The 24,414-nt window shown below is 27.8% G+C and overlaps 1 protein-coding gene across 4 annotated transcripts; it reads left to right on the plus strand.

Moving 5' to 3' along the window:
* The first annotated feature begins 669 nt into the window (after positions 1-669).
* Positions 670-24,169, plus strand: LOC129959638 (uncharacterized). 4 transcript variants are annotated; one of them, XM_056072517.1, is made up of 5 exons: positions 670-879; positions 13,474-13,633; positions 19,588-19,800; positions 21,193-21,291; positions 23,554-24,169. In XM_056072517.1, exons 2-5 carry the CDS (start codon positions 13,582-13,584, stop codon positions 23,772-23,774), a joined length of 585 nt encoding a protein of 194 aa, XP_055928492.1. In that variant the 5' UTR covers positions 670-879; positions 13,474-13,581; the 3' UTR covers positions 23,775-24,169. The 4 variants fall into 4 exon arrangements, with proteins under 4 accessions (XP_055928492.1, XP_055928495.1, XP_055928494.1 ...); XM_056072520.1 differs by lacking the exon at positions 670-879 and adding an exon at positions 8,323-8,428; XM_056072519.1 differs by lacking the exon at positions 670-879 and adding an exon at positions 10,327-10,395.
* Positions 24,170-24,414: the final 245 nt, after the last annotated feature.

A 24,414-nucleotide genomic window follows, 5' to 3' on the forward strand; every position in this document is an offset into this window, starting at 1 on the left:
TCAGGTGGTTAATGCGAGAATTTGTGATTAAAAATGTGTTTTCTTGTTAAATGAATTAGAGAATTAGCTATACAGATTATAAAAAGATTTTTTTTGAAAAAATTGAAACGATAAAACTTTTGAGGAAAAAATTCTTTTATTGTAAGACATGATAAATTTCAAATGCACAACAACGGATTAAAAATGTTTTTGTTTACTTACAGACTGTTTCTTTGAAATGATAGAAGTTAATAAAATGAATTATTGTTTAATCATTTTTCTTTGCTCTGGCGTAAAAAAAATGTACATGGTGAGCTTGAGAGTAATCAATTCGTAATTTAATTTATCAAATATGTCATGCTAAATTTTACATTTGTTTACTTAATGAAGCGGAGGTGCAAAAACAATTTAATTTATTTTAACCGTTTTCACAAAGCGTTAAAACAACATAAAAGAGCTTTATCCGTGAATTTTTATTCAATAATTGTTACAAATATGATAAGCAATGATTGTAAGCCGAGTTTAACGAGCTTTCATTCAGCGAGCACTAAAAAGGTCACAATTTCCCTCGTTATTACATTTCACCTTCGTCATTCATCTTTAGCATAACATGCTGTTTCAGGGACGCATTGAAAAGCATAATACTTGGGAAAAATATTTCACGTGTTTGTTTAAAAACGCGGTTGTAACAGTGAAACGAATTCAAGGACGCCTCGGGCCGTCTCTTTTTTTTTATGACGGCAAGGGCTCTGCTAGAGAAAGTGGAAATACGAAGCGGCCAATATCAAGGTTGGAGAATTCTTGGTACGTAATGGATCCGCAGTTTTGCAGATGTCTTTAGACAGTCACGATCTCATCAGTACAGCCTCTCCGATTTGACAGCTGAAATTGTGGTTACAGGTAAGCGAACACGGCTGAGGAAATTAGAATTAGATGTTATGTTGCCATTAGTGATAAAATTTTAGTTTGTAGATATCTGCCAATTTAATAAATAATTATCGTATTGAAAATGCTAGCATAAAAGAAAAAATATGGAGTTGGTAAAATAAGAAATGAAAAAGAATGATCTGAAAATAAGAAATTTTAAAATTTTATTCCAAAAACATAAGAAAATTAAGGGCGAAAATGAGTATATTTTTGAAATGTACGTAAAGTTATCTGAATTTTGTATAATTGTTAAAGATATTGTTCTAGATCCGTTCTTGTTTATTTTATAACTTTTCAGATAAATAGTATTTTTTAATTTTTGGCACCATTCGAAAATTTGAGAAATATTGCGAATAAACTAACTCTTCCGACTTCTTTCTACAAGAATTCCTTTGGAAAAAAATATCGAAAATAGTCGACGAAACAAGCCAATATACATCCATCATTAAAGCAATGGTGGAAGATTCGATTTTTATCTGTAGGAAGCAGTTTAAACTTTAAAGAAACGGAAGTTATTAAAAAATTCGCAGATGATAATATTGAATGATTAAAGTCTATAAAAGAATATGTATATTTTTAAATAAGTTATATAGGTATATAAATTTCCATTCTTATATAAAATATGTCTTTTCGTCTCTTACCTTACAATGAATCTCTTTAAATTTATATTGATTAAAACACCACAAATATAGATCTTATGTGGAACTTCACCTTGAAAGCAATAGCTCATACAGATTCAAGGTTAAGAAAAATACTTTAACAGTAATAGCACCAACATTTTGCCAATACACTGGAAATGCAATTGAAAACGATTGTTTCAAGACCATTGTATGTTCAGTGTTTAAATAAGCTCTAATGAGCTCATTAAAAGATTTAGCTTCATTATTAATCATTAATTTATTTAATTTTCTATAACTATTTTTATAATGATTTTAAATTAATAATTTATTTATTTTAAGAATAGTACGAACACATACAAAAGGTATTTAATTTTGAAAAATGTTTTTTTTTTTTTTTTTTTTTTTTGCTCCATTAAATGCAAAAGAGTTCCAGAATGCAAACAAAATCAATCACTTTTTAAATGGATGGAAATTTGAAAATTCTCTTGCATCAATAATATATTTAATTTAAGAATAGCACGAGCTTTTTTTTTAATTATAGCTAATCACCTTGTTACCACAGAACTATGTCGGATAAGCAGAGACAATTGTGACAGACTGTTAATAGAATAACACGAGCTCTTTGGAAAGAAAATTAATTATAGAAATAAGTTTTTGTTTCGTTCAATGCAAAATAAATTGCAAATTGCAAAAAAAAAAAAAAATCATTTGCTGTTTAAACATTCTTCCAAAAATATAATTTAACTATCTAATTTTTCCTGTGTTATTAAAAGTGGCTTTTTGAAAATCATGTTTCTAGAAATTCTTTTTTCTCATTCTTTTTTCAATTCATACTATTAGTTCACACTCTCCCTATATATATTTATATATCTTGTTCAAATTTTCAATCATTAATAAAATACTTTTTATTCATCCATTCAAGTTCAAATAAATTTTTTTTTTAACTTGTAGTGGATGACACTTGATTTTAATACAGTTTTTTTTAAATATTAATTCATTAATTATTAAATTTAATTAATTTTTAATACTTTAAATTGAGTTTTAGCAGTTTGTAATGAAAATTGAAATCAACAGGCAGTAGCTCAATCCGTAAAATGCAAGTATTTCGCTATTTTTCACGTGAAGGTGAAGAATGCGAGTTCAATTCTTGCGAAACTAGGAATTGACTTCAAAATTTTTTTTAATATTAATTGTTTGTATTCAGTGTGTAGAAACAAAAGGATTTAAATTTTATCGCATGCAAGTATTTAATCAAATTAGCAATAAATAAATAAAATTATTGTCTTAGTACCTTCAACTTAACATTTTCTCGACTATATTTCTACAAGTAATAAGTTTTCAAAATTTGCTCCTTTCCAGAACTATAAAAGAAAGGTACATAGCTTCATAAATTTATTTTAATACAGATGTATCATTGCAAAATTGCTAGATTAAGTAATGAATTTCATGAATAAGTGATGTGGAAATCGATTTATAGTTCCTGGAAGAACGCTCCCTTAGGGAAACTTCTCATTACTTTCTTTTTGAGCAAGGATTTCAGGTATCTCCGCTCTTCATTTTTTTAAGACTATAAGGTCGATGACTGTACGGTAAAATGATGAACACAGCTTAGTTTTTCAAAGCATAAATATTTATTTTGATTAGTAATTTAGTTTCATATTTTGAGTTTATTTTCATGCTAGTGACAATCTTCTAGTTTTATTTAAAACGACAAGATTAATAAATTCTTTACAACGCATATCAAAGAAAACTTTAATGTAGTTATTGAAAAAGCCTTAACTCTATGAATATTTACCATCATTGTTTTATGACTGATTATTAGAACATTAGTTTTTGCATTTATTATCAATTAACTAAAATGAGAATTTTTTATCTTTTTCAAGTCCTTTTTGATTGAAAACACACAGAAGCATGTGCATACACATATGTTCGCATATTTGAACTAAAGTTGATGTAATTAACTATAAATGCAATAAATTACATAAATATTATTTATTTGAAAAAAAAATGTTCTCGCCTAGCTAGAAGGCAAAGGCAGATTTCTTATAGTCTAAATTACTATTTTCAAATTCCTTTCAATTCTTAGACAAAAACAACGCAATACTGCATATTGAAGCGACCATAGATAATGACTTTAGCATTATCGCATAGTACAGCGTTTATTGCAAAATAAATATTAAGCATGATCTGTATTGCCACATTTAAATAGATAAATAATTATAATCAAATACGTTCAAAAATTATAATAATATATAATTAAAACATGCCTAGATTCTGAAAGTTTTTAAAGCGTATCATTTTTGCATTATGTTGTCAATAAATATTTCTGCTCCTTTATTTTAATTGAATTATTTTTAAGTTATTGCATTTTAGTCCTCGTGCATTTAAACCATTTCAAATTAAAGAACAAGTTCTTAAATATTTATTAAAATGTGGCAATACAGATCATATTAGTGGCTGAAAATCACTTTTTAGCCCTTAATTTCTAAGCTACTGCTATTGCAGCTGTCGAAAAAACTTTATACAAAAGTAGTTCATTTTAACGAGTCGCTAATCGCTTGATTTGGTTAATTTTTTTTGGTTAATTTTCAATCATAGAGAAGTTATGGGAATGTAAATTTCAACTCTCACAATTTCCACCCTGTTTTGTGGAAGATGGCTCATTTACGAACTCGTCCAAGATTTTTACTCTCCTTACAACATATTCTAGGTGGGTTAAAATCCAATCAAAATTGCTCTAATTATCCTGTTAGAAAGAAAACATGGGTAAAACGTTACTCTCGCACGCACGCACACACACACACATAATGAGCGGTGAGATCCCTAGAAATTTTCCCTAAGTCCTGTTATGAGAATCATTGCAATATGTAGTCTTTCTATAAGGAATCTACGTAATTTAATTAGATGCTTCAAATCTTTACATTTTTCTAAATTAATTGTGTGTACATATATTAAAAAATAACTAAGAGTCTATTTCATGACTTCAAATTTCCTATATTACCTTAAAGGTTGAAGTAACACAATAAAAAAAATTTTCTAATCCACTTTCATCCGAAACACATCTCTGTGATCTTAAAATAGAATATGTATAAAAACATGTGTCTGATTTGAAGATTATTAATGCGCATGAACTAAATATAAATATTTCTTAGATCTAATTTAGATTCTGACACTAAAGAATTTCGGAAGAATACTTGCTGTGAGACTTTTTCGCAATTCTAAATGTTACGCGAACTCATGTTGAGTTCTGAACCATATTTTTGAAATCTTTCATCAACTATGCAGTTTCCAATCGGCGTGCTTTCAATTAAATTTAACCCCCATTGTGTCTGGAATGAGAGTCTTCATTATGCTATTAATAATTCTTTATGTCTATTTCGTTGAGAAATCAGGGCATCGAACATAGATTTAGGTTTCTATTTCTTTCGTAAGATATAAATAGAACTACCATTAATCCCTATTGCTTCTTCAGGAAAATATTCTCCAACTGATGCTCAGTATGTCGTCACAAATTCCATGAAATTTAATCGACAATTTAATACATTGCTCAAAAAGTATGATTTGAAAACGTATAAAAAATTTAAGTATTTAGGTATTTTTCTTATATTTGAAAGAATTTTTTTTATTTCTGGTAATTATTATATCAAGATTCTGAATTTTTCATTTTTTTATATGGAAAAAAGGAGTGTTAGAGATTTAACGTCACTTATATGTGTGTGTGTGTGTGTGTATTACTTTAAAAGGTAGCATAATGTTCTTTTCACTTCAGTTTGAGTATTCAATTATAACAGATTCTTTTTGTGACTCTATATACATTATGTCAAGAGTTTAGAAATTTTTTTTTTATTAATTAAAACATTAGTTAAAGTTATAAAGTATACTTCAGCTTTTTAAAGGAGAAGTGATTAAGTAATAGAATTATTTTTTTAAACAATAAATGTTAGTTCGAAAGAAATTACATGCTATTTTTTCGAATCTGCTTAAATTTGTAGACACGAATGACTTTAAATTTCTTTGTAATAAAATATTTTCAGAATAAATTTTTATAACCGACTATTCTTAACCCTTCAGACATTTGATCACGCAACTATAATTTTATTTATGATATTTCATTCAGAAATTTGATTAAAATGTGCTGAATACATTGTGAAGAAGCGGACTTTTCATACTATTTAAAAAATTCTTGATGCAAAACAAATTTATTAGGAGGAACTTCCGTGTAGGCAATAACTTTGTTTTGAAAAAATCTCGGAAACATTATTCACTATTGTATACAAACCAAAAATAATACGTGTTTTTTGCAGAACAGACGAATTCGTTTGATTTTATTCACAATATTTTACTAGTTTTTGTAAAGATGTAAGAAGGTAATATATACATAATCGTGCAAGTGATGGCAACTATGGCATTAAAAAGCAAAATGTTTAGCATTTTAAGCCGTTTGTGTGCCAATGTGTCATTTATAATTTCCCCATAAGCACCTACAAGTTCTGAGAGTCACATTTGCTAGAACTCATAGAGTTTCATGGCTTTCCCTGCGCCATTTGAATTCTTTAGAAAGTATGTATTTTTAAAAATTTTGATACTTCAATATCTGTGATTTTTTTAATACTCTAATATGAATATGAATCAACCTTGACAAATATAATACAATTAAAAGGATTGATCAACAATGTTCGAAATTTTTATTTTAAGACGTGGAATTTAATATTTATAAATTTAAAAAAATTTAGTGTTGTTAAAAGTTTTAATGAAGGAACTCTTATACCTACCAAAATATTTTTTTTCTGATTCTTGAATATTCACTTAGGTAGAATTAAAAGAAAAAAGGAATTATTTTTCTTTATGTTATTTGAATTCTATAGAAAGTATGTATTTTTAAAAATTTTGATACTTCAATATCTGTGATTTTTTTAATGCTCTAATATGAATATGAATCAACCTTGACAAATATAATACAATTAAAAGGATTGATCGGCATTGTTTGAAATTTTTATTTTAAGACGTGGAATTTAATATTTATAAATTTAAAAAAATTTAGTGTTGTTAAAAGTTTTAATAAATGAACTCTTATACCTACCAAAATATTTTTTTTTCTGATTCTTGAATATTCACTTAGGTAGAATTAAAAGAAAAAAGGAATTATTTTTCTTTATGTTATTTGAATTCTATAGAAAGTATGTATTTTTAAAAATTTTGATACTTCAATATCTGTGATTTTTTTAATGCTGTAATATGAATATGAATCAACCTTGACAAATATAATACAATTAAAAGGATTGATCGACAATGTTCGAAATTTTTATTTTAAGACGTGGAATTTAATATTTATAAATTTAAAAAAATTTAGTGTTGTTAAAAGTTTTAATAAATGAACTCTTATACCTACCAAAATATTTTTTTTTTCTGATTCTTGAATATTCACTTAGGTAGAATTAAAAGAAAAAAGGAATTATTTTTCTTTATGTTATTTGAATTCTATAGAAAGTATGTATTTTTACAAATTTTGATACTTCAATATCTGTGATTTTTGTAATGCTCTAATATGAATATTAATCAACCTTGCCAAATATAATACAATTAAAAGGATTGATCGACAATGTTCGAAATTTTTATTTTAAGACGTGGAATTTAATATTTATAAATTAAAAAAATTTAGTGTTGTTAAAAGTTTTAATAAAGGAACTCTTATACCTACCAAAATATTTTTTCTTCTGATTCTTGAATATTCACTTAGGTAGAATTAAAAGAAAAAAGGAATTATTTTTCTTTATGTTATTTGAATTCTATAGAAAGTATGTATTTTTAAAGATTTTGATACTTCAATATCTGTGATTTTTTTAATGCTCTAATATGAATATGAATCAACCTTGACAAATATAATACAATTAAAAGGATTGATCGACAATGTTCGAAATTTTTATTTTAAGACGTGGAATTTAATATTTATAAATTTAAAAAAATTTAGTGTTGTTAAAAGTTTTAATAAAGGAACTCTTATACCTACCAAAATATTTTTTTTTTCTGATTCTTGAATATCCACTTAAGTAGAATTAAAAGAAAAAGTGAATTCTTTTTCTTTATGTTGAGCACTTATTTTTTCCCCATATATTGCTAAGATATCTTATTTGGACTTGGTGATACGAAATGATATTAATTACAGAATGAATGCCAACCGGTTTTCAAAATGTTTATGTCAGAGCAAAAAAGACATCAAATTATACCAAAAATAACATGATAATCGAAGAAAAAACTCTAATGCAATCTTTACCTGAATATATAATAAATAGATTTAATATTTGGGTACCAGCAGTATTAAGAAGATAAAAAGTATATCTGTAAGAATAGAATATTAATAAAAAGTGACAATCCTTCTTTTAATTGACGATTTCACAAAAAACTTTTCGTGAATTCATTAGTTCATCTAAAATTCTTCTTCCCTCGTTCTCAAAATCGAGAAATCAAATTTTCTTCCATTTTTCGATATAATCATAAAATTTTGATTAAAATATATCGTGCTTTTGAAATCTTCCCTGATTATGAAAATAAAAAAAAATCTATTCTCTATTTTGTAATTCTATTCTTTATTTTCCAGCTATCTATTCTTTATATCTGTAATTTTGTAATTATTTATTTTGTAACTGTCTATTCTATCTATTCTGTATTTTCTAACATTATTATGAACGTTATTCTGGCTTATTTTTCGAGCAAAGACTTAAAATAATATTTGAACAGTTTTATATATTGGATTTTTAGCTGTGTTATTGATTTGTAGGCTCGAGTAATGGTGTGTAATATCAGCCGAAGGAATTTGTGCATTCATTGAGCAAGTGGAAAAATCATTAAAAAAAAGCACAGACTGCAAACAAATCAATTCAGATTAGATTGCTAGACACGAGGAGGTACAAAATTTTTTTTTTCCTACTCTGCAGTTTGATTAGCTGTGGCACGTGCAAATGAATACATCTCTATGCGTTACCAGTTGTATGGCAATTTATTTTGGCAAATGTTGTTGAAACCTGGAATGTGCTCACGTGTTTTGAAAGTTATGTTACAACATTTTATCCATACTCTGAAAATTTAAAGTCCAATTATATCGTATGATAATAAACGATACGATGATCAAGTTACAAATTTTTTATTCATTACAAATCTTTCATTCATTAGCATTTTATTTAAATATTCAGCTGTTCTCGAGTATTTTATTTATAGAATTTATTAATGTGAAGGTTAATCGATTTTCTGAACTTCAATCCAAGACGCACTCTAATGCTGATGAATAATGTGGGGTACTATATAAGGAAAAGGACAAAGGGGAGTGGATAAAGCCCCAAAAATATGTAAATAAAGTAAAAGAAAATAATAATTTAGAAATAAAAGAATTGTTAACTTTTTAAGAAAGCAAAAAGCTGCAAAAAAGAATAAATTATATACTTTTTTTTTGTTTTTTTATTATTTTTCTTTCAGACTCATCATTCATCCACATTGGTCAATTAGGGTGATTAGAGTAAATTTCAGAAGAGATTTCTTCAGATGCTATTTAATTTTAGAATTGAATCTTGTCAAAATTTTTAATAAGAAACATTTGCTTATTAATGAAAAAAATTAGACAATTCCTAACAAATAATTCAAATTCCAAGAATCTACAAAGAAGAATAAATTATATTTTTTGCAGCTGCTTTTTTATTATTTTTCCTTCAGACTCATTCATCCACATTGGTCAGTTAGAGTGATTATAAGAAGCTGGAGAAGAGATTTCCGATGCTAATTGCTTATTAGAATTGAATCTTGCTAATATTTTTAGTAAGAACTATTTACTTATCAATGAAAAAAAATTAGACAATTCCTAACACTTAATTCAAATTCCAAGAAGCTACAAAGAATAATAAATTATATTTTTTGCTATTGCTTTTTTATTCTTTTTCTTTCAGACATCCACATTGGTCAATTAGAGTAAATATTATAAGTTGGAGAAGATATTTCTTCAGATGCCAATTACTTTTTAGAATTGAATCTTATCAATCTTTTTAATAAAAAAAACATTTACTTATAAATGGAAAAATATAGACATTCCGGCGTAGTTAATTCAAATTCCGGACACTTTTTCAATCCTAGATAAAGAGCTGAAAATCAGGATTTCCTCCGCTAATTCGAATATGAAGTAATTTTATATGTAAAATTAAAAAAAAAATTAATTAACTTTTTAAAAATAATATCTAATTAATATTTTTTAATATGAACTGTTTCTTTATGAACATAACTCGGGACAAATCTAAGATAATTTTTCAATCCAGAACAGACAACCGCAATTTAAGATTCTCTCAGTTAATCAAACACACTTGTTTATTAGTGCATGGCATAAGTTGTAAAAAAATAAGAACTGTGATATAAGATTTTTATTTAAAAATTGAGTGCTTGTACCGTTTGATATAATCGATGGAACTTACAAATCAGAAATTTAAAAACTCTATGAGTAGCCATTTATCTTAATTATTATTTTTATTTAACACTATATCTTCTTAAAAAATTGTAAAAATCTCTTATTTCATCTAACTAACATAGAAATCACGAAGAATTGGGCTTTTTATAAAACAAATTAATCGAATTAAATGAAGTTCATACTTTAAAATAAACCGCTGTATTCTAATAAATTCTATATATAAATCAACAAAATTAAGCGTTGCATGTATACGACAAATTTGTTAATATTTATGGGACTTTCACAGACTTTATCGCTAGAGGAAATAACGTGCGAATTGTTTAAGTAATGGGTTCCTCGAATGTATTGTCCATTTACTACAAAGAAAGCTGTTTCGAATAGTTTTCTCAAAGAAATTTTCCCTGTTTTCAAAACTTATACTTCAAAGTGGTATGTAAGTGAATTTGAAATTTTTCTTCAATTTCTATAAAAAATTTGGTATATCTTTAAGAATTAAATGATGAATCTTGTGGCAAAAGGAATAAATTGATAAAATAACATTTTATTGTGCACATATTAATTGTTAAAACCAATGAAAATATATGTGATTTCTTATTTTTTAGATTTGAAATTCATTGATTAGATTAACCAATGAAAATATATTCACTCTTATTTGTCACAAGCACTTAATACAGTTTGAGTAATGGATATTTTTAGAGAACAGACAAAACTAAATATTATGTCATATCATAAGGAAAAACCACTTTTTTGACACAAGAATTTATTTTCATTGCAATGTTTTCCTTTTAAAGCTGTTGCTGAACTTGTGTCGCAAGAACTTTTGATTTTTACTTTTTGCTTAATATAATAAAGCATTGAGCACTTTTTCTGAATTTCTTTGACTTCCTTGAAGTCTTTAAAAAACTAATTTTATGAAATAAAAGTGAATGTTGTCAAACAGGTTTTTAAAGTAAAATAAATATACATATAAAGAAAATATTGGAAATATTTTTGGTTTTGATAAAATATTTGCAATTGTTAACTATATTAAAGCTGTGAACAATCAATCTGTTAGTCTATTTTTTTAGCATTTTCAAAAAAAAAAAAAAAAAAGAAAAGAAAAGAAAAAGAAAAAGAAAGGGCCATTTATTTGAAACAAATGCTTTAAAGAAAGTGCTTAAAGTGAAAGAGAATTAGATTGTACTAAACGTAGATATCTCTAATTAAAAAATAAAGTAGTTTTAGTATGTTGTTAAAACGTTTAGCGAATTTACAATGCTAAAAAAAAAATTCGGTATTCTGCAACATGCTTTAATTCGAAATTAAATTAAAAAAACTTTTCTACGTTACCGATAGGAATTAAAATTAATGCGTCATAAAAATGAGTATACTTACATTTTTACTCTCAATTTAGTGACAGTAAGAGATTTTGTTTGTCTGGAAATAGACTTATTTCATAGTTTATTATAATAGTTGATTTATTCAGTTGCTCTTTATCTGGACTACTCAATTTATTTAATGTTAGCTAACGAATAACGACTCGAAAACTAATTATGTACTTTAAAATTTTGTTTTTAAATTTCATAAATTAACTAAAAATATATGATTAATGCTTTAAAAATTTAATTATATTTTTTTATTGAGTTTATGGACGGAAACAAATAAAATTCATAGATAGTTCGTATATAAATTAATACATCTTTTAGATTAACGCAAAATGTATTTTCATTAAACTGGATGTATTGTGTCTCAATAATATTTAAGGATCAATGCTTTTTGTTTGACAGGGGATTTTCGGGTAACGGATTATAACTTCCGAAGTTCTTATGATCCTTAGAAATATTATTCACTTAACGTCTCAGTTACATTGATTTGGAATTTAATATGTATTTTTACATTGTCAAGAAAATCAAAAAACATTTTATCATACAGAGAGCTTTGATAAATTTACTACTATGCAATGCAATAGGGGATTTTCGGGCAACGGATTATAACTTCCGAAGTTCTTATGATCCTTAAGTTTTAGTCAGGGTCACTTAACGTCTCAGTTACATTGATTTGGAATTTAATATATATTTTTACATTGTCAAGAAAATCAAAGAAATTTAATAAACATTAAGAAAGAAACATTTTATCATACAGAGAGCTTTGATAAATTTACTACTATGCAAAAAAGTAAATTTCAGGTTAAAGTAAATTAATGAGAATAAAAAGGTAATTTATTCATGTAAATGATTGCAGCACACACAACATTGTGTTTTTATTAAAAAAAAAAAAAAAAAAAAAAAAAAAAAAACAGGAAAATATTTGGAAAGAATTGTTTCTTTAATTTAATAATATCTTTTACATTTAATTATTATGAAAACTTTTAAATACTGAAGCTGTAAGGTCTGATGCTTCCACAAATGACGTAAATGAAATGAAAAATATTTCCCATTTCGATGAAAACAGATCCATTTCGAAAGTACATTTTTCTGTTGAATTTCGCTGTCTAATGCTGTTTGTAGAAATCTATTACTGCAATATCAAACGTGTATAAGTGCGAAGAACCTAACTCAAGTAATCATTCAATTGCTGATGCTTAACTTTGATAAACTTACTACTATGCAAAATAGTAAATTTTAGAGTAAAGTAAATTAATGAGAATAAAAAGGTAAATGATTTAAGTAAATGATTGCAGCGTACATAACATTGTGTGTTTTTCAAAAAAAAAAAAAAAAAAAAAAAAAAAAACATGAAAATATTCAGAAAGAATTTTTTAAATTTAATAATATCTTTTACATTTAATTATTAGGAAAACTGATGTTGTAAGGTCTGATGCTTCCATAAACAACGTAAATGAAACAAAAATGATTGCCCATTTTGATGAAAGCAGGTGCAATCCGGAAATAATTCTACTGTTGAATTTCGTTATCTAATGCTGTTTGTAGAAATCCATTGCTTCAATATTTGATACCAAACCTCAATAATTATACAGAACCCTAAGAATAAATTCAATAGCTGATGCTTAACGATTGATTTATGAATTTTTACATGAATATTTTTAGATTCGCGATTACTTTTTACATTTTATTGCTTATTAAAAGAAATTAGTTAAATGATTAATAAAAAATTAACTGCAAATAGTAGTTATTGAAACAACAGCATTTGTTTCTTATTTGGAGAATTCAATGCTTTATTAAATGAACTAAATATTATGTGAAAAATTGCATTATAAATCGAACAAAAATATGTAATGTAATTAATTAATTATCTTCTAATTTCCGCTTTGTCCTTTCAAAAATTACTTCCTCATTTCAAACATTTCCTGAAATCATTTATCTATTCAGCCTCAAAGTTTGACTGGTTACTAAAATTTCGCCGTAAAAAAAAAAAAAAAATTAGTCTCTAAAATATGTTGCTGTGGCACAGAAGACCTTGAACAGGACTGTTTCCGTTGACAGTTCTTATCTGAAAGTAATACCGGATAGTATTTTCTGTTTTGTCGTGTTCGAAAGTTTTTGCTATTTTCTGGTATGTTTTTTATAGGTGTTCCTAAAATATCAGCTGGTGTAGTCCAGTTGTTTCCATTGGCCAAAGTGATATATTTAACCATCTATTTCTAAGCAGATTTCCAGTGTGGATTACGACAGAAATATGTATCTGTTTCTAATATTATTCGCTACTCTTCAAGTCTACATTAACGCAGGTAAAGTATCATTATATATTCTTATAATGATCTTTTATGTATATTTTTAAAGAAATAAAACTATGGATTATATCTCTATTTATAGATATCTGAAATGATAATGCTAGGAAGTTATTTAATATCATCTAATAACACAACTATACAAAGTTTTTGTTCAATTTTGCTCTTATTTCCCCTTTGTTACTAATTTTCATAATGATATAAAAAAAGTTTAATTAGGCATTTCAAAATATATTTAAAACGTCATTCAAGGAATTTCTAAAAAACGATTTACTGTCGAGAACGAAGTATTATCGAAATTTGATTCAGAATATGATAAAGTACTTTAATCTCTCAATTTAATGACGGAGGTCTTTTTTAATGAGATTTCATAATCATTTAAAAGTATCATTAAGTTTATAGTTACAAACAACATTAAGAGAATTTAATGCATTATAAACTTTCTTTCATGACGAAAAAATATGTATATTACGGTACTTTTATTGGAATAACCTTTCTTGAATAAAGAGGTCATAGTCATGTCTTCTTCCTCGAATTATTATCATGGATCATGCAATATTGCGTAATTCGCATTATCGGATATTACATTGCAAAATTTAGAGATGAAAATAATTTATTATAATGGGAGAGGTCTTTTTAATGAAATTCCATAATCATTGTAAGGCATCATTATGCTTATAGTTACAAGCAATATTAAGAATTGAATACATTATAAACTTACTCTTATAACTAAATAATATATAAAGACAATTAGGGTACCTTTATTAGAATAACCTTTCTTGAATAATCAAATCATAGTCATTTCTTTTTCCTCGAATTATTATTTCGCAACATACAGTATTACGTAATTTTCATTATCGGATATTCTGCATTATTGAAGATAATTATATCGTAATATTATAGATAATTAATCTGCAATACTGCAGATAATTACATCGCAATACTGTAGATAATTAATCTGCAATACCGTAGATAATTAATCTGCAATATTGTAGATAATTAATCTGCGATACCGTAGATAATTAATCTGCAATACTGTAGATAATTTTTATATATAATTATATAAAAATGGAAATTATTTATTATTGTAATACTCATCCTTTCTTCATTTTAAAGAGTTTATTAGTAAGAAAAAGATCAAATTTCTGTTTTGTTCCCGTGTTCTGATAGTTTCGACTGACTTCAAAACAAATTGCTTTTCTATGATTTTAGATAACGCACCATTGACTGTTTGCGACTTTATAATGATATTTTTAACTCTGAAATTATTCCAAGGCTAAATGACGTTTTAACAAAATTTCATTGTATATGGAAACTGAAGTCAACTAAAGAGAGACGAAATAAATTTTGTGGACTTTAATGATTCCTTTATGAAATCTGATAATTCATTCAATGGCTCATATCCTTGAACCAAATGTGATAGATAATAACGTACGTTGTTTTAACTTTGGAGTTAAACTAGTATATTACGTTTTGCTTGCACGAAAGAGAACTATTCATAGTAACGAATTATTTCCGGTCATAACAGGAAAAGTGTTGAATGAAAGTTTTCCTCGTGAACATTTACAGCAAAGCTATTTTTCATGATCATTAGTAAAACAATAAAAAAGGTCTTCTGTTTTTTTTTGTTTTTTTTGTATTTCTATACTGAACAACTTCAATTATATTTCGATCTATTGAAACCTTTATTTCTTAAAATTTTCGATTCGAAGAAGTTAAATTTTAGGTGTAATGCGGTTTTAATTATTTTTGATTCTAAATGCTTGTTTCGTAAATTGTCCAGAGTTCGATTTAGGGAACATTTTTGAAAAGAATGAATTTTAAAAATAATGAAGCGAAATGTTTTATTAGACAATAGTGCAATATTGAACAAGCCTAAAATATTTGGTAAGTGCATATCACACTTGATAAACAATGAGTGTTAGTCTACATAGCACAATTTTTTAAATATGTATCCAATAAAAGAAATTTTAATTAGGACAAAATATAGTATAAAATGATCGTTAATATTTTGAAATAAATTTCTGTTATTCGAATTTCATATTCATTCCATCTAAATATTATTTATTATTTGTAAACCTATTTCTGTAGAAAATATTAGTTAACTAACTATTCTGTTTCCGCAAGAAGAGTCATTTTAGGGAATCGAGAACGAATTTTGAAAAAGCAGTCATTTTTTTAGTTTAAAATGATAGTAGGCGATAAAGAAGAGCTCTATGCATCTTGTGAGAGCAAAATAATGTCTTCTAGTCTCATTAAATATTACTTTTTTTTTAATTATTAATTAACCATCCTCATTTAAAGAATGTTCCCAATTACCCCGGTGTGTTCCCATTTATCTCAGAAATTATGGGGGGAATTGGGAACACAAGCTTCAGCTTTTGATCACAATAACAAACCAATTGGACAAGAATACGTTCAAAATGGGGAGAAACTACCATATATTGCTACAGAAAGCATTTACTTCCTGTTACCAATAACCTCAAAGTAATTTTTTTTGGCAAAAATATCTTATTAAACGGAATAACTCGTATAGACTAATTAATATCTTCAATTTGGAGTAATTTATAATTATTCTATATATCCAATTTTGTCGGAAAAAGTTGAAAAATGAAGAAAAAACAGAAATGACTGAATATAATGACACATGAGAAGGAAATACACATATTAAAATCAGTAATCATTAGTGGTTTGATGTAGCTGTAGGAAGAAAAGCTTCTACTTCAAGTAAAACGTTCGATTAGCTTTTTAGTTTATTTTTCTTTTCTACATTACATCAAGAAACAAATGCTTCTTTCTACAATCTACTTCAAAGATATGATTTGTGAATATAGCTTTTATTTGATTCTCGGAAATCGAAAGCTGGTTATTCATCACCAAAATCAATTTTGATTGAGCCGAATTGAGGCTTCTCAAACCTATCATATTTAATTCACAACATTCAACTCCAGCACGCCTACGTATATAAGAATAATGGATCCCCGTTTCTGTACATTCAATGTCATCGATCAAAATACGCATATTAGATGAAAAGTCCGCTATAGATGATCTCAAAATAAGTTTTTTTCCGCTGTCTCCACTATTCTTATTTTTTATTGGGAAGTGTCAATTTCATCATCTTCGGATTTCTCTGTCAGTATCAGGTTTTCTGCTTCGTCTCATTTTTTTTGTTGTTGTTTTCATTCATACATGACATCAAACAGTTTCAAACATTTACCAAGGGTTATACTTATTATAAGGCTTCAAAGAATTTTCTTAGACTAAAAGTAATATGTATATAGATCATATATTACTTTATTTTTTTTTAATATTTAGGTCCTTTATCTGGCATAAAGAAAAAAAATTGGTTGGATTGATCTCTAACGTTTTCCCAGATTTAATACTATTCTCTATTATATAATATATTATTCCGAATATATAAAAAATATAAGTTTTTATTTCATTAAACACCGTGTCATAATCACAACGACAAAGGGGACAAATGATAAGAGCCACAGTCTCTTATCATTTGCATTCATAAATATCAATCAAACAGAGTTTCTCTTTGTTACTATTAACCAAATTATTTTCCATTTGATTTTTATAACTGCGTCCTCATTTATTTTGTCATGATAATAAGGGAACACAGAATTCATGTATATTTCCATACATTTTATTAGCACAGTCTCTTATCATTTGCATTCATAAATATCAATCAAACAGAGTTTCTCCTTGTTACTATTAACCAAATTATTTTCCATTTGATTTTATAACTGCATCCTCATTTATTATGTCATGATAATAAGTGAGCATAGAATTCATGTATATTTTCATACATTTTATTTTTCTACATATTGTTATTCCAAATAATTTTCAAAGTTGAAAATCTTTGCTAACGGTTTCATCTCAATATCATTTCTTATATGATTGTAAATTCTGTACATAGTTATTTTTGTTCTTTCTACTGTAAATATTTTGGTATTTGAATAAAATTCCCGTAACATGCCCACCAAACCGTTCAGTGACCAGAATGATTACAGATACGGGGGTATGAGGCGGCATTCTGTTCTGTTCTCAAATATTATGCGCTGAAAATTGACGTTTCCTTGCAGGCATTATATCCTACAAACCCAAGAAATTTATACGTAGCGTATATGTATACAAATAGCAACATACCTTTAAATACTTGGTGTAGAAAACAAACAATCTGAGCATAGTTGCAACTAAAGTAAACAAATGTTATAAGATGAACACGACACTGCAGAATGCTGGGTAGTGATCTTCTAGTGTGCTTTAACCAAAGCACATACTTCCAGATTTCTAAGGTCTTATCACTGCACTGGCTGTTTCCAATTACTCTTTGTTTCCAATTACCCCGTCCAATCCTATTTCAATTCAGCCAAGGATGTAAACAAAATGTATTAATATTTGTCACTCAGTTCTACTGTTCCTCATTCTTCTAAGAAATTTTTAAATTAAATTTAGCTTATTTAAATTTATCCATTTACTATATTTATATATATCTATTAGTTTTGAACCTGTAACTATAAATATTTGAGAGATAACGAAGCATTTTATTAGATATTTTCTGACAAAGAATTATAGTATTTTATCATCATGTTTTGAATTGAATGGTAAAAAAAAATTATTATGGTTTGTTATCAAGTAATTTTGGATTTTTGTAGAGGGTAAAAATTTATATTACTGATGATAGCTTTCAGATACTAAGACTGTACTTTAATCCCATATTTAGTGCCATCGTTAGTAAACACTACATAGTATTATTCCATATTTATAACCCTTACATTTTATGTTCTTTGCATCGTTTATGACAGTTTTTATTGGTTCACTTAAAATAAATTTAAGTGGTAACTATTGTAAATGTTTTTCCTACGATTTAAACTTTTCTTCGGTTAATCATTATTCTTAAACAGGGATAATAATGCTGCATTTTTATTGCGTTCTGAGCTGTAAAATCATTGATACTCTTATTAAACATCAACTCGTCTTTCAGCTAATATGAATTTTACTGAATTAGCGTTATATTGGATATCAACTAAAATTAAATCTACCCAGAGCACGTCTCTTGACTCACATTTGAAAAGATTCGACCGTATAACAACACTTTAATATGTAACTTCTGCGTTCTCTATATTCTAATTAGGAAATGATCTGTTGCGTTTGTATCCTTTGTTGTTATTAGCAAAGATTCATTCTTAGTTGTTTTATTTTAATTTTCTCATGAAACCACAGTGCTCTGATGCGATTCTTGTCAGAGAATGGTAGATTCAAGGCTCACTTCAACCAATGATCTACCGTTTATGAGACTTAGCATCTTTAGTGTAGTTTAGTTATATTAAAGTCCCATTTTTAAACTAGGACTGTTTGGGGACGGATCATGCAATTTTGAACCGCGGTCAGATGATGAGGACGGCACCAGGGCTGTCACCCCCTCTCCAAACTTATACATCACACTAGCGGGAGGGCATTTGGCCGCGGTGGATTTAGCGTACACCAGACCCGCTTACACGACGGTTCTTCGGTATAATCGAGTTCCGAACTTGAAACCCTCAAGATTTCGTAGCTGAGGTCTTACCACCAGGCCACAGCAGCCCCTGAACTTAGCTGCTTACATTGTCTAAGGGTATATATCTTCATTTTACTGTATTGAAGAAGTTAAAAAGTGCGAATTCTTTTTAGGTTTCACTATCATTATCCGTCCTTAGTAATCTTAATATTATTCCAGAATGCATAATTGACTTTAAAAACTGATATTCACAATATCTTAGTCTCATAAGTGTGTGTACAGAAGAGTTAATGCTGTCTATTACAGATATAAACTGGATTTAAATGAATTCAACAAGGATTGCAAATTTACAATATTCGAGTATACTTACTTCATTATCTGTATTAAATCATTTCTGCTTCTAAAATTAAACATTGTTCTTAAAATAATAGTTATCCATCTTTTATAGAAATACGGCATACATCTGGAGGTAATGATTTCTGTATAGTTGACGGAAGACCATACAGAAATGGCGAAAGAATTCCAAGGGATCATGTGTGTCACATTTGCTTGTGCCACCAAGGCAGAGTTGAATGCTCTTGGATGAATTGTCCGCCTCCTCCAGAAGGCTGTACGGAGTTTACTGTACCAAATTATTGCAACCCAACACTTTATATATGCTGTAAGTAGTGTCATTGCTTGATAATTGGGAATTTTTATTGAGCAACTATTTTCCTCAGTAAGAATTCCCAATTATCAAAAATTTTAATGAATCTCTTCATTTCAGATCACCTTGAATTCGAAAAGCAAGTTTTTGAAACATATCTATTTGTTGGTGCACACTATAACTAAAAAAAAGGCTTTGAGCGCATTGATGAAATTTGGTATATGGCCTCTACTCTAAATATGTAAATTTCCATCAAATTCTGAAAAAACATATATTCTTATATTGCTGCGTTAACCGATATTCGGCTGTCCTAATATGTTAACATGACAATTACTGGATAAAATTTGACACACAGATTTAACTTCTAAAGTGTAGCTATGTATCAGATTTGATACTAAATACATCAAAGGGTTGGCCCTCAGTCGGTCTGTATTTTCACAAGCATGTAAACGCGATAATTCCAAAAATACAATGACTTAAATATGTGAAAATTAGTATGTGATTTTGTGACTACAGTTGTAGTTCTAAGTCAGACTTCGGAGGAAAAAGGCTTCCAGAATGCGCATTCGTTTTTCTGGTACTTGTATAACATAACGATAAATCACCAGTGAGAGCTATATAATAGGTTCTTTCGTAATTATCTTTCGACAATGACATGCAGTTAATATCATACAAATACATTTATTAGGAAGTATGCTAGAAAGTTTCAAGAAGACCACTTCCTCTGGGTTTCTTATTCGTTCGTATCACTTCAGGCAAATTATTCGTGCCTTACAATACTTTTTCAAAAGTCATTGTCTAAAATATTATCTTTTTTTTATTAGCGATAATTTATAGCATGGATAATAATTTTATAAACTAAGCAATAATTTATAAGCTGAAACGCTTATTGTGACTAACTGTCTTCGAGAAAAAGCCACATATTGATGGCATTATATCGATATACTTATAACTTACTGCACAATTCATGCTCTTAAACTTACTAAACAATAAAATTAAATCCCAATTATTATTTGAGGAGATAAAAATAAAATGTTACTTCTATGATGAAATTCGTAAATTTTACCGAAATTGAAATCCCTGAAGGCAAAGTAATATCTTCTGAACAATTATATATTTTTTTTTACTTTTCAATTGATTTCAATTAATTTGAATATGTATTCCGCCTGAAATAAATTAAAACTGAAAATTAAAATTACAATAAGAAATTATTATTACTTATTTTATAATAAAAAATTAAGAAGCATAATCTTCATTGAAATTTCTTCGATTTAATTTGTTTGAATTTCTCTTTAAGCGACAACACCTTGACTGAAGAATTTTTGACGAATTAGATTTTAAGTTTCTAGTGGAAAAATTATATGAAGTGATAAAATGACTGATAAAAGAATTTTTGTCTTGTTTTAGCAATTCCAGAAAATTTGAGAGAGTCCAGAACTTCCAGACTCGTGCGAAGAGCTTCAGATACGGCAGCTTCAGGGTTGGATTTCTCTAATCAATCAGCAGGTAATTGAAATAGATTAGCAAGAATAAATAATGTATGATTAATTAGGAAAACGCTGTATGCAACTATATTAATAACACCAGCCGGCAACAATTTCTTGTTTTAAAAGTAATAGTTGTTTTTTATGTATTTTCGCATGCTTATTTCAAAAATAATATCAGTTTTTACGTATCACGTACAGTTTTTTTGAAAAGTAAATTTTTTAAATAAGTAAAAATACACAGAATTTTTGCGATTTGGATAGGATAAATTAATAAAGTATGTATGTTTATTTGTTTAAATAAATTCTGAAAACCTCTTACTTCATTGAAATTAAATAATACATTTATATTGAATAAATACTTATAATTGTATTTAAAAAAAACCAGCCTGCAAACCAGCTTAACTCTTATCTATGTACTCTAAGAGTTACATACAATCATACATTATGTATGATTGATTAGATTGCCGTAAAAATGCAGTATTTTTGAATCTGATTATTTGTATTTTTATTAATAAAATCTGAAAGACCGAGCTCGCTGGGCAGGTTTCGTATGTGTATTTTTTTTTTTTTTTTTTTTAGAAAATATTTAGATACGAATCATGAATCATATACGAATATGAATCACAAACTTAAATCATGAATGTACTTAGTTTAACATGTTATTTGAAACAATCTGCTATATTAGAGTATTCTTAAGACGGGACTACACCCCCAAAAAGTTCTTTTGTCCATTTGGTGGGATTGAAAAGGCTTAATTTTCTACGAACTCCTTCCTCAAGGTGAAACAATAAATTTTACGAAATACTGTCATCAATTGGATCAATTGGACGCTGCCATAACAAAGAAACGGCCAGAATGAATGAACCGACGAGGCGTTGTTTTTCATCATGACAACGCGAGAGCACCTATTGCATTAGTCGTAAGAGAGAAACTCTTACAGTTTGATTAGGATGTTTTACCGCATCCTGCATACTCTCCAGATCTCCATCCATCTGATTATTACTTATTTCTGTCCTTAAAAAATTCTTTTCGCGATAAGCGCTTTAAATCCATCATCAAAATAAAAGCGCACCTGTAGGATTATTTCTTGCCGAAAACACAACAATTTTGGAAAGAAGGCATAATGAGGCTTCCTGAGAGATGGAAGAAGGTAATAGAGTAAAAGGGTTCTTATATAAGAAAATAAATAATATCTTAAACAGTATATATTGTGCATTCATTTCATATTAATAATAGGAAAGAAACTTATGGAACACCCTAATATATAGACGAATTGCTCGTTTAAAGTTATGTGATTTGTTTTACAGTCTTAATTATTATTTTACACAGAAAACATTCAAAGAACGAAAAGAATGTGTCAGTAGGAATTAGTGTGGTGCATAATTAAATACAGTTTATGATCCAGTAAATGTATTACCATGTTGTGCTGCTCTAAGTAGTAAACAAAGTTTCAAATTTTATTTTAGAGAATCCCTGCACGCTTTCTAAGGAAAGGTAATGACGCACTGAATAGTGCTCATGCTGTTATTTACCTTGAATTCAGGTGATTTAAATGTTTTTACGATTTCTCAAGGCTTCATTTCATTTTCTAAAGGAAATTAATTTCTCCCTTTGCCACTTGACTGGCTTTAGAGCTTGTGCAACACGTTGCCAATCTAGATATCTTTATTTAAATACAAATAGAAGAAAATATTATTTGTTTTAGTTTACTTTGAAAGGGAGGAAAAAGGCACATTGATAACAACTTGATTATCATATTATAAAAGTTACTTTTTAAAATGGTATCAGATTATAGGGCGATTTACAAAACCATATGTTTTTTTAAATGTATTTAGCCAAAGAGGGAAACTATTATTATTTGTTTGCATTTAAATGGATTCCTTTTTATTTCTTACGTATATCATCCAATTAAAAAAATCGAAACCTGCAAATCATATCTGACCAAAAATTTAAATTTAATCCAGAAAAATTTGATTGCATTTATGTCTTGTTTTGAAGAAATGCACAGCACAGATCTCACAGTTTTGAACGGTGGATAGATTACGAGGACGACACCTGAGTCAGCAGGCCATAGGGATGTTAAAAGTCTTGGTTTTAAACGTCATTTTGTTGGCGTGGTGTTTGAAATGAGGGTTAATGACTCACGTGTCTTCCGCATAAACTGGTCACAGTTACAATGATGTTAAGATCTATTCCTAAATAGACCCAGTGCAACTTAAAAATGAGAGACTAAACAATCAATCTTTTTTATTATACTTTATGCCTTCTGTCTTTTGCACAGGTGACTGCACTGTCTTAGGAGTGCCTTACCGTACTGGAGACCTCATGGGAATTGCCACAAAGTTTTGTTTGGAGTGTCGCTGCGGTCGTCAGAATATGTTTTGCAGTCCTAGATGTTGCTTCAAACATGCAAGTCTTCATGAAAATGTCAGTGATAGAGAAGCTGCTGTGCGGGGACCTGTGACTCCAGACAAACATCCTTTATACCATCTTTTTAAGTGATTGACATTTCGATTTCAACCTGTTGCGAAGCTTCACGATTTTCGAAGATCACTATAAAATGATAATGTAGACAGTTCCTCTTTTTCTTTATGTCATTATCAGTTATCTCATAGGGATAGACGCACGTTATACTGATAATCATTTTATTTGGAGTTGTTGGAATGACTTAGAAGTGCTCTAGTCAGTCATAGATTGTTATGAGAGAATGAATCATATTATTTTGTTATTGCGTTTTTTTTTCCTGTGATTGTTTAAATCAATTATGGATTTTCAACTTTGCATTTACGAAGCAATACTTAAAATTTGTACTTAAATATATGATCTGCATGTGGTATCAATTCCTGTAGATTGAAACGAAGCAATGGAAATAATTACAATAAAACTTAATATTTTAACATGTCTTAAACAGATTTTATTGAGAAAGATTTAACCCTCTAAAAGATATGACAGGCTTCTTATTGTTTCGCCTCATTGTTTAAAATTATTTGTATTTGTTTTCAAAGTAATTATGTTATGTATGATATTATAAATGTGATGGAAAAAAGAAATTAACTTGTATACGAGGAAGTTCACATAAGAAGAAAAATAGTTAGCCGGCGTCCTGATATAGGGGTAGCACGTCTTCCCCGTGATCTGGGCG

Source organism: Argiope bruennichi, chromosome X2 (assembly GCF_947563725.1).
Source record: "Argiope bruennichi chromosome X2, qqArgBrue1.1, whole genome shotgun sequence".
NCBI lineage: Eukaryota > Metazoa > Arthropoda > Arachnida > Araneae > Araneidae > Argiope > Argiope bruennichi.